At 31.5% G+C, this 13157-nt stretch overlaps 1 protein-coding gene across 9 annotated transcripts in view; it reads right to left on the bottom strand.

Annotated features, from left to right (window-relative positions):
- Mef2 (myocyte enhancer factor 2) overlaps positions 1–13157 on the bottom strand; it is an 81732-nt gene that overhangs the window by 17471 nt on the left and 51104 nt on the right. For 8 of the 9 annotated variants that reach the window (XM_033347126.2, XM_076623714.1, XM_033347132.2 and 5 more), the window contains 2 exons: positions 3486–3602; positions 2497–2700 (listed from right to left, as the gene is read on the bottom strand). In XM_033347126.2, coding sequence (XP_033203017.2) covers positions 2497–2700; positions 3486–3539 — 258 coding nt within the window. In that variant the 5' untranslated portion in view covers positions 3540–3602. Of the gene's footprint in view, positions 1–2496; positions 2701–3485; positions 3603–12364; positions 13151–13157 lie in introns of those variants that run through there. The other variant, XM_033347097.2, reaches the window with a different exon arrangement.

Genomic DNA, 13157 nt, shown 5'->3' on the forward strand with positions numbered 1-13157 from the left:
AATTATGCTACATTTTACATAATTCAAATACACTTTTTAATCCTTTGTAAACCAAATACTCGTTATTATATCAAGATTATAACACTATGCACATGGACTATAAAATACTACAAAAAAAAATATAACTTTTTATATCACAAACAAATATATTCCAATTACTTCAAGTAATAAAATAAACCTGGGGAAGCACTAAAAAAAGAGTACATAAGAAATATCAATATACTCTTTGTACCACCACCGGAGAAATAACCTTAATATCCGTAATCATACGAAAGCCAAAGACAGGCAAAAGAAGTGTCCTCAAAATGAAAGTTTCTTGTACGTTGCTTATTCCATCCAGTCATCTGTCTTTCGTTGATGCACGTTTTTTTTTTTTTCAAGCAACATCAAGCGAGACACGCAACGGAACCAGGGGTGGTCAGTCGCCTCTACTAATGGACCACCCTGTATAACACCGGTGAAAAAGAAGGCGCGCAGGAAGCGGGGCCTGTAGCAGCGCCGCGCATGTAGATTTGCCGCATGCCCATGTTGTAATTTCGATGATCGACAAACTTGAAAAAGTTAATAACCAATGATGATACGCGAGAGTATCGAGCGTCGTGCAATTTTTCCCTGTGAAATCTCTCATTTACTGGTATATCAGCGATACCTCGAGTTACAAGATATGCTCGCCTTCCGGCTGATCCAGACACGACGACTTGTCGCGTCGGTAGGGCGGGGTTATTTGAAAAATATCACCGGTTCAGTGCCGTACGAAATTCATGGTTCTTGAAAACTTCAATAATAATTATTTTTTTTTTACGAACGACGAAGCGTATTCAGAATTCTGGCAATTTTGAAACCGATGAAAAGTTACGTTGCAACATTTATTTAACACTTTGAACTATTTGCAAGTTTCAATTTTACTGAATATACTTTTGTTATTGGGAAGTTTGAAAACTTGACAGTGAAATTCTGAATTGCCTGTAGAATCTCAGAATGAATATTTGCTAGAGAATTTTAAATCTACTGAAAGTGCTACGTAACATACAATATTGCAAATTTTTTAATACCGTCTCTAAAAATTGTCTAACGTTATTAAACGTTCTGTGAAATATACATCTTCTCATAAGAAATATATAAGAAATAATTCTGAATAGTAATTTTACTATAATGGAAAAAGCGTGGTATCTTAAATATTAATCCTTGAAAAATAAAGAGTTTATATCGATTGAAGAACTCATTTTTAAATTATCCTACGTCCAATTTGCATAAATACAACGTAATCTACTTGTTTCCTTCTGCATATTTAGAACATACACATTCCTCCTAAACTATGCTTTCTGTATCAACATACTAATGAAAGAAATCATATACTGTAGATAGCTGTAAGAAAAAGACCCGTTGATAAGATGTTTTGGCTATTATAAGAAAAGATAAAAGAGCAAATAATATTTACAGAGCATAGAATCCCCAAGATAATTATTATTACGGCCACATAATTATACTGTATGTAAATAATGATTTTTATTGGCCAAGGGTAGCTTTCAGATCTTTTTCTTGCAAAACGTCTTCCAGTTTGTTCAACAGAATTGGTTAAGCGATTTGAACGCTGCACAGTATCTTCTGGAACAGTCTAATCGGCCTTGGAGATGCAGAGACGCGCTTCAAACATACTCCGACATTATTTACATGAATGTGAGGCAAGTCTTTCGGAAACAATACTCATTCAGATTTGAAACACGTTCATCTTAATCTCGAAGAAACGTTTCCATTATTTAAAATAAAGAATCATACTACAGGGCAACTTTAAAGAATAATCGTGAGACATGTAACCTCCGTTTTTGAACAGAACTAGGCTATAACGGGTTTATATTCATTGCAAATATAGTAAACATGAGTTCTTCAATATTTTAGAGTACTAGACTATAGTTACTATGGAAATTATAATTTCATACTGGGCATACTGTATTCTAAAATTCTTTTGCACAATAATTCATCAACTAATTATATTAGTGAATTGATATGTGACTATTTATAGGTTGTAGACTTCCTTTTTACAAGAATTTTGTACAAGAAATAGGATAATAGTTTTTAGTTAATAAAATTTACTTCTATAGTTTCATTTTATTATCAATTCTTCTAGTTTTATGTAAACTAATTCGTTAACACTAGAACTACCAACCTGTAATTTGTACTTAAATATATTGTGTACAGAAGATTATAGGTAGAGAGATATTGTGAAAATAAATAATACCAACAATACTACCAACGATAAACTTTCTAATTCTCTAGTAAATCAACATTTTAAAATGTTGTTATGAAAATTTAATTTACAGAATTTAGCCCAGAGTATGGAAATCCCATTACCTTAAACAACTCTATTTACCAAACAAAATTCTCTAGATAATAGCTATCCTTTTTTCTATCATTCCATCATCTACTCATTCCCTAGATGGTGGACATTCGGAAATGTTGTTGGGTAGCTTGAAAATTACCAAGGAGAAATCGGCTCACCTCGATGATATTCTTGTTGGTGAGGGACTCATGGGGTTCGTTGTACTCGGTGTACTTGAGAAGAACCTTGTCCATGTCGGTGCTCGCATACTGATACAGCTTGTTACTCGAACTGAAGATAATCAGAGCGATCTCGCAGTCGCATAGTACCGACAGCTCATATGCCTTCTTCATTACCCCAAACTTCCTTTTGTTGAATGTCACCTGTTGGACAATCATCAGGAATCAATCACCTTCACCATTTGCCTCTACCATCCTAAATTATTCGTTAATCAGTAATACAAGTTAATGAAAGCGATACGATTGTTATCTGCCATACATTAGCGTTTTTCATTGCTTCTATTTACTTTTACGTTGATGATAAACGTTAAATATCGTGATAACAGTATCGTAACAAGATTATTATTTATATGATATTGTGAATAGTATATTTTATCTTTAATATTTTTTGAATATAATATTCACGTTACGTTCTATCCAATCTTACATTATATTTATTTAATAAAATACAAATAGTATTTTCATATTTAAGAGTTATTCTCTATATTTTAAGTTTTAAATTTAATGTATTCGTAATATCACTATGTAAATATTAATATTGCCATAACATCATTGATGATGCAATAATAACTAGTAACTTGTGTGAATGGAATTCTGTTTTGAGTAGTTGGCAACACATGATAATACAATGAATGAATGTAACGCAATAGCGGATATTTTCTATGAAGTACTTGTGGCTTCTAGTACTCGTACAGTTAGCGTAGATAACACTATTTAGAGTACACAACAATGCTTTGTGTAGATCGGCACCGTGTTATTCATTTGGTATTTATGTTTATAGAGGTTACAAATACAAACGTTGTATTAGAAAAAGAAACTGTGCTAGAAAAATTTATAAAAAACACGTACGTAATTTACTACGTAATTTATTTAACTTTCTTTTTCTTTTTATGAAGTTAGGGTTTTCTTTTAATGTAAACTTGTAGTACCTGACGATTCCGTTCGTCCGTGATGCGCGAAATTTGAATCTTCTTCCGACCCATTTTTGAACGGCGTTGTGGAGATGGGACAGACCTTCGGAACCAGTGGATGGAATATTAAAAACACTGAAACAGAAAGAATCCCCTTGTTTCATTTATATTCCTTACAAAAAATTGAAACATTAATCATATTAATAACTGCTAATATTATTACATTAACCTATAACTAAATGAATATTTTATTGGCGTTTAAAATATTATTGAAATTGATGTTAGAATTATTTAAATAATTTAAGTGTAACTATAATACATAAGTGTAAATATAATACATTCCTTATGAATGTAGATTATATTCATAAGACAGAAAAGAATCATTTTCCTATTATATCGTATATTTTGAAATAAAAAGAAGATTTATATAATCTTTTGATTAAACATACTTCTTAAAATAATCTTTATTTCTGTAACTCCTGCTATATGATATTTTTTAGTTAATTTGCTATTATCCCGCTATAATCTTCAAGTTAACTGCTCATTCAACTTGATGAGTACTATATATTACTTCTTTTAACAAAATATTTTAATTCTGAAGAGAATTCACTTTCAATATAAAATAGAAATTCGATATGAAATATTAATAACAATTTCTTTATATTCATCAGCAAGTTAGGAAATTATGATCGAGTCAAAAATAACTCAGAGGAAATAGCAGGGCTAATAAATCAAATTAAAAAAAAAATATATAATTCACTAGTAGTAGACCATTACTAATAGATTATTGTAATTTCCAAACAACCTATGAAGCCATTCAATAAAATTAATCGCATCTTTATAAACGAGAGAGGATGATAAAACATAACAAGAAATAAAAATTCAGGAGGTAAACTTAAGTTTTGACGTTTTAACCATCGCCATGATGAAATTCAAGTTTGAAACGGCGGCAACTTTTGAACGATGAACAAAAGGGACGTGATTTAACTGACGGTTTGAAAACAAAAAGCGCGCGCGTACCCATAGAAAACTAGAATGTAAAAGGCTTATATATCGCATGCAGTTCGAAACGTGCGCGACAGAACTGGACCATGCGTTTCAAGTCTAATGGTGAAACGTGTATAAAGCACGTGTCGCGTTCGTGTATCGATTAATGTCGTCCGAAGAACCAGTCAACTAACTTCGATGACACATTAAATTCGACGGAAAATAACGGACATGTCTCGTTCGTGCTTCCTCTATTGAAGCTCACTGAAGTTACATTATCTTTCGACTAACCTCACTTTCGATTATCGTTCTGTTACTCAGAAACATTGCGCGGGAATTTTGAATGATTTTATCGACAAGAGTTGTAAATATTTGTGTTCTAGGCTTTTTTTTTTTTTAATTAAAACAGATTTTGTCAGATGTTGGTTATTAGTAACATAAATGGAATCAAAATGGAAGAAAACAACTAGATTGTGAAGAATTTGGTTTTTTTTTTCTTATGAACATGAATTCTCTCCCACAAATTCTATATTAGGTTAGTTTGGAGTGTATAATAATTTTTGTTTCGAGGTAAACAGTATCGATAAATATAGCTTATTTTAAACCAAAAATGTTTCATAAAAGCAAGTTATCACTTGAATTAATACACTTTCTTATAATTGTGCAAGAGACAATTATCGAGTGGTTTATAATCTTATTACGTAAAACATGATCTAATATTTATACAATGATACTTCGATTTTCATTATTTCACTTAACCAATAAATCCTTATTAATTAATAGAATTACAAATTTATAACAAAATTTTTAAACTGACTGGAAATAATTTCGATTTCATCTCGTCATGAAAATTACTGTCCGATTTTATGTAAATATCGCTGTTGGGTCATCGATGATACACGTGACGATGAACGTGTTGAAAACATCGAAACTCTGTATTACGTTAAACCGCATTGTTTGTGAATGTCTCTTCGCGAATGGGACGCAGAATTCTATTGAAATGTGGATATCTCTATCGCTTGAATACATTACAAATCCAGGGATGAGCTGATTCATTTGTCCATTAGTAATCGTGACTAAATCCAGATTCTCGTTAATTCATTATTATCCAACATATTGATCAATGGTGAATTACTTGTTTCATGTCTATAGTTCAATTAAAACTTCTTCAATGTATATATATATATATATATATATATATATATATATATGACTAAATAAATAAGCATAAATATTTATGGAGTTCTTTTCCCGTATTAAGTAAAACTATTCGCTCGAGTTATGTAAATCAAGCAACAAATATATAAAAGTAGGATTATTTGTTCTATTCTTATATAATTATTATATTAATTACTCTACTTTTAGATAATTACACATTTTTACGACATGTCGATAATGTAGTTAATAGTTCTGTCACTCTGATGATAAGAATAAAAAAAGAAAGTCAAACGAAATATTACAAAACAATGTCATCGTATTTCAATTACGTATGAATAACCTATCCGAAAATGTGAAACAAATTATAAGGAAGTTACAGTTTTATAATTATATCATCTGTTTACCATATTTTCCACAAGATTTCATTCCTCCATTTTATATAAAATATTTTTCTTATTCGTAGAAAATAATAACTAATCGTTTAAAGAAGCAACAAGTAATATTTCGAAATGACATTTGTATATGAATACGTAATTAGAATTCCGAGCGAAAACAGAGGCAAGATCAATCAATTGATTTAACGCAATGTTTTATCGATCGTAGAACAACAAAGTTGTAATTAACTCGTGGTTCTGATATTACAAGGATGGCGCTGATAAGGAATGATGCAAGATAAAACGAAACATTTCTCTCTCGTTTTCCTGTTACCGATGCGAAGATGGTAGTTAGCAGTAATGAATCAATTTTCGCTTAATCCGATCGAGTTAGTACATTCGATACTCGCTTCAAAAGGCTACTGTATAGGATCTTTTAATTTGTAAACATACTAAAAACGATAAATCAAATACGAATGACGTATGAGATGCTGTTAAAAATATTATAATAACTTTTTGAAATAGTAAATTATAACTTAATTTCAATGTTTTTTTTAGGTAATAGCGAAGCTCTAAATTCGATTTAAAAAAATTTATAAAACAGTTATATGAAATTAGAACAATAGAACTATATAAAAAAAGAGACAGAGAGAAAAATTGAAATAAGATATATTTGGCTTTCTAATTATTATTTATGTATTATAGGTTAGTATTTCTTTTAATATTTTGTTCGTTTCAATTTTTAGGGATCGTATTATAAAAATAAGAAAATTATATTTGTAAAAATAAAATGGAATTTTTCATCCTTTTCATATTAATTTATCTAACCTAAAACTAACAATAAGCTAACCTAATTTCGTCGTTCGGAAAAAAATCCAGATGGAACTAGGTATAACGTAATTAATTACGACGTTATTGCCATTACTATGGAGTAAACGCGTAATAAACGATCGATCGCTTTCCATTTTATCGTCGATAATTAATGTACATAATAATCGACTTTATCACTTGAGTTTCCCTCAAAGTGTATGCGGAGTACAGATACATCGAATTACGTGCCAATTAATGATGGTTAACAAAGGAAAACGCATAGACTTATTAAAGCTGCTATACTTCTTATTTCAAATGTAAAAAAATATCTACACAAATTTTTATTACTATTGGTATTCTCAGGATTATCTATCTTAATCTCTGTAATATTACCATCGTCAGTATCTTGGAAAAATTTCTATCGATGAATTAGAATATATTTTTTTTAATCTTTAGATGATATCGTTGAGCAGTAGATAACCTAAACTATAATAGTTCGGAATTTAACTTTTTTACAAAAAAAAAACTTAATTATATTTACTTATTCATTCGTTTAATGAATAACAATACAAAATTGAATAAAAAATTGAATACTACCGAATATAAATTTTAATTTGTATTGATAAAATTAACAATGCTATTTATCGCATATTATAAGATAATAGAACAGATATTAAATTACATAACTTAACTCAATTTTTATACCAAAGTATCGCAGTCACTTATAATTTAACTGATATCACTTAAATATCGAATTAAAAGATATATTACATACTTTGACCGAATCCATTGAAAAGTAATTAAGTGAAAGTTTCAAGAACCAAGGAAATTTCGTCAATTAACATAATAGGCAAAAACGAAATTTCGTTTGAATTTTAAACGCCATTCGGTAAATGTTATCAGACGATAATTAATCAAGATCGATCGACGAAGAAATAAAATGAACTGTGTGTTTACGTATTTATGTAAATGAATCTGTGGGAGCAATTTACAATGTTCTCAGACTAAGGTAATTGCAGACTAGTTTAATAGTGTGTACTTCTTTCTTCTCTTTGTCAGCTTTTTCTGTTTTCAATGCTCTTCCATCTTCCATTTAAATTACGGTCCCTTGCTATAATCGGCAATTGCTAGGTACGTCAAGTGTAATCAACGATAATATTGCGCTACTGTAATGTCAGCAACAGACGAGTAGAAAAATCAAATTACCTTTGCACCAGTCGTGATTAGATAATGCATTATGTATTTCGAAGGGGCCTTCGAGATGCTTCTAGTGTCTCTACTTCACTTTATCGAAAAACATCGTAAATATGTGTGGTGTAATACTAATAAATATTTAACTTTCATGCTTATGCAGATAAGTTCATTGATTATTCTAAATTCTTGAAAAATTCCAATTTTGTTTTCAAATTTCAAATGTTTGATACGATTTGGTTGGATAAATCGATAATGTTCAACTTCAATAATCAAATTTCAGATTCGGTGAAATTACTAACTATTTCTACGCTTAAATTTTGAACTATTGCGATAGATTCGATTTGAGAAATCGGTCAATTTCATTAATCGAATTTGGAACAATCGATGTAGTTTCGATTCGATACGATACGATTTTCATCGGGTTTAACCGTCTATAACCTATTCGAATATTCGATTGCCAACGTTTATTCGATAAATCGAATTGTACCCACTTTGATTAATTGGAAACCTGTGTTCGATTGTAGTAATAAAATTGTATCGTATAATAATAAAAATTATTTGGAAATTAAGAAAAATTGCATCTAACTCAATCAATTAATCGCTTGCATTCGATAGCTTTCTCTCGACTGATGAATTCCAATGCTCGGATACACCGAGTCCGGTAAAAACATAGGCTTTAATGTTGTTCTAATTCTAAACTCCATCAACTATATTTACCGAACCCCCTTTCATTCATTCCGAGCACGCGATCTCTCGCTATATGAATTAACACGCGTTTCACGGGCAAACGTTATTTTTGTCGTGCCTATCTTGTGCATCGCGAAATTATGTTGCACCGTCACCGATCGTAATTATATCACACTCGTGAATCCGTCGACTCTCGCGATCAAATCAAAGGCGATTCCAATACCGATTATTGCCGGTCAAACACGCGATTCGCCTTTACAAGGACGTTAAACTAACCACAATTAAGCATTCGACAACGACTAAGCACAATTACTTCCAATGCTTTTTATACATCTATTACTTTCTTTAAGTATAAGACGATTTTAAATACTCGTCTTACTATCTTCAATTCGTAAAAAGTAAAAAAAGCTTGCAGCATACGTAAGCAATTTCAAGGTTAGCTTTAGGTTAAACTGGATTATCAAATATTAGATTCAAGATTCAAATGAGACACTGCATATTTAAGCAAGTGTGTTCATTGAAAAGCATAAGAAGAACACGGTACACAATACTGCAGAGGTTAGGTTCCGTTATTTCATATATCGGACAAAATAACTGAATTATTAAATGTTAGGTACACGTAGAAATGATATTAATTGAAAATCAGAAGGAAAATACAGTAGGGAGTAACTCAGAGAACAGGTTTCTTTACTCGATATTACACTTAAATAACCAAATATTAGATACGAGCGAAATACGCCATGTTACTAATTGTAGATTTCACGTGAAAAATATAAAGTCCATTTTCGTTGATTTTGAGGTTATCTAACAGCTAAAATAGAATGTTACGTTATGGTATAATTGAAAACGGGGATAATCTATATAAATTTTTTCAAAGTAGGTGATGAATTTTTCTAAGCTGCAAAAGGAAAAGTAAAATATAAGTGCATAAGCGACATTACGATAATAAAAACGCGTATTTAATTCAGGACTTATATAGAGACACGGCTTCTTCGGTAACTAGACTTCAAATACGTAGTACATTTACCACAGAAGTATAAAAGATATGTCTTGTCATATTCTTTCCCTATGATCTTCCATTAATAATATTAAATATATATGAAAATATATAATGTCCAGTTCGTTATGGTACTGGAAATGTTGCGATATTATTTAGAGCGCGATAAAGTCCCTTAAAAAAGATGATTTAATTCCAACCGATGTACATTTATCATTATCTATTACAGTGTGATTACACGATAAGCGTCAAGTTACAATCGAGACGAATTCCGCCGCGAATTTTCCATTTATTTCAAAATAGAAGATAATGGAATGAATCGTTCATTCAGCAAGCCGATCGCACGTTTCTCGTATTGTGAAATTCCGCGAATGATTATTATTGGCTATCGGGGGTACGCGATGAAAAAAGAAAGCTCGAGCAAAAAGCAATAGACGGTCCACCCGCTCGATGCTTCTCTTTGCTAGTGACTAGTGACAATAAAGAGAACACTCGTGGAGAGGCTAGAGAGAGAAGAGGTTGCCGCTCGAGCTGTCGTCCGATCGAATTCGGTTTATTATACAAGAGCGTAGAACGCGAACCGAGGGTCAGCGACCACCGCGTATTTCTCTATACACGTCGCATTTTGCACTCGCGTCCAGAAGCTATCCCTATCGAATCGAGTAATGTCTCGCTATATTATGAACCACCAGCTTTTTATTCTTTGCTCCCAGCTGGAAATAACAATCTGTGTTCAACGGACTTTATAAATTGATGTGCGATTCGATTCCATCTAAAGATATTTAAATAAATGTTACTTCTATGATTTTTATTCAATTACTAGGCTGCGGATTTTCACGCATTTATAGAAAATTTGGAGATTCGAAAATGCATAGAACCACGCAAAAGTATATCTGGTATTTGTTATGATATTTAGTAGGTAAAATTTCCGTCAAAGTTGCGTTTTTTAAGTTCGTAAAAATATGAATTGCGATATTTTTTTGGAATATTTCCGCTGATTCTCTTAATTTACATATCTAGTTGTAAATATTTGACGTTTATTAAATAGACGCTCAGTCGAAATTTGTTAGTTTCTTGTAATTACAATTTTTCTAAAAATTTTGCTTTATTCCATATAATCTTGTGTGTTTTATTCTATACGTTTTGTGGTGTCTACTAAGTAGATATTGTGATGCAATATTTTATTTTCTCCTAATTATAGTTTCTTGGCGATTTTCTATTTGTTTCATGTAACATTGTGTATTGCTTTATTGAATAAATTTTGTATTGTGTAACGAAAGAAATCTAAATTTGATGAAATTGCCTTTAACTTTAACGGACATTAACACAGCATTCATATTCTACATGCGACATATAGATGAAATTATTACACTAACAGTCAGCATAACCCATCTAGTAATCTTTAATAGTAATATTTAACAGCTTAAAAAAATGTCTAAAATTTTGCAACAACTTTAAAGCTAACAATTACTAAGTACCATTAGTAGTCATTAAATAGAAAACCAGCATTCCCAGATATTCGTGACTCTTAGTGACACTATTTATCTTAATTCCTAACATAATATAATTACTAGAAAAATATTATTTTCCATGGGTGGTCATGCTATATCAAACTTCGATATATGGTATCAAACATTGATAACCAGAGAAGATTTAATACTTCATTGGTCCCGATATGCAAACCATACTAATACTGCTTTTAATTCTGTTACGAAACAGTAATATCATATAATAATATTCATAATTGTCTAACAACAACTTGATGCTAACACCAATGCAATATTTAAATGGCAACGTACTAGTTAGGTTAAGTTGCAGATGGGCTACTTTAATTTGCTATACTAATTTCGATAGGAGGGCTCATACGAGTTGCGATAACATATACTTTATCACATTGGAAGCGTAGCTCGACACGTGTACTTAGTACATAGTACGATATGTTGAACTTTGCCAAATCGTTTCCTTCGAATAGTTTGCAACCGGATAAACGTTATCTCGATATCGTGGAGAGTTTGATTCGCCCGTTGATACATCATGTGATTGTGTCGTCGTTCGCAAAAAACGTGTTAGCAGAAAAACAGAGACGAACCCTATATATAAGCGGGGCAACCAAAATTGCTTTCCTTTTTGTTAAATACTTATAACATTTAACGGTGAGTGTTTATGAAATAAACTCATGAATATTTATAATATATATAATTTAAATTTTGACAATGATCGCATAAATTGCAGACTTCAAATGTTTAAGAACCTGCTAACTGATACTTTTCTGTAACTACATTAGAGAATCGCGCAAGAAACATAAAAAAAACATTATACTATTTATACATCGTATACAGTAAATCATCCAATTTGTAGAAATTTCTATCATAGATAAAATTCGTTCAAAAATTTACCAATTATATGTTAATCCGTTTATACCACTAAGTAAAACCTTTCCTGTATGATATTGATTTTACGTTATTATGTCACAAAAATAATTAGAAATATAAAAATCTATTACAACTCTAAATTAGATATCTGAAAGCATTTTAACGAATTTTTATAGAATATTTTGTAGGATTTAAACGTGCGAAATTCGCGCCGAACCTAAAACATCCTAGTGCCATTGCTAATGATAAATAACTGTAGCCAACTATCAACAAGAAAAGAACTGTTTCACAATTGAATACTGCGTTTGATAAACTCACCGACTCGAAGTGAGCTCGATCAGTCGAACATTTCGACGGCTCGTTCGCCAATCGATCGATCTTCTTGCGCACACTGAATCGATATCAAAACAAAGATGGCGAGAGATCGCGCACTCTTCACAGATGTTATTATCACAATGTAATTGGAGAATCTCCGTTCAGGCACTCGGTCATGCGAAGTTTCAAAAACCCTCACGTTTATTGTCTGTATCAAAATTCCATCTGTATCTCAATAAAAATCTGGACTCGTAAAAGTGACTTCTTGATCGCTCTACGACCATAAAGAGAAAGAAAGAGGGAGGAGAAAGAGCGAAAGAGAGAGAGAGAGAGAGAGAAAGAAACGTATTATCCGAATGATATAATATTTGTCTTCAGATCCACTTCCGTTGTCGACAAATGTTAAACTAGAGATTCACGGAATAGCCTCCATTGGTCACAATACAGTTTACTTCGTTACAGGCACGTTTTTCAAACTTTTATTGAAAACTAGTCAGCATCTAATTTTCATTCGCACACGCAAACACACATGTAGGAAATATAGATATATATATATGTACATATGTATATATCTATAATATACGTATACACGTATATACGAAGCTATAAGTGAGAAAATACAATTATCGAGAGGTTAGTCTAGTCAAAGGTGCGAGGAGAAAAGCTCGTTCTCCAGAACGGACGTCAATGGTCCCGCGATCGATATCTCCCCACTAACACCCTCGCGAAAGGTACAACTTTAAGATCAAAACAAAACTTCTCGTCGAAGCCGATTACGTAGAAATAACACACGAGC

This window comes from Bombus vancouverensis, chromosome 13 (genome assembly GCF_051014615.1).
Source record: "Bombus vancouverensis nearcticus chromosome 13, iyBomVanc1_principal, whole genome shotgun sequence".
Taxonomy (NCBI): Eukaryota; Metazoa; Arthropoda; class Insecta; order Hymenoptera; family Apidae; genus Bombus; species Bombus vancouverensis.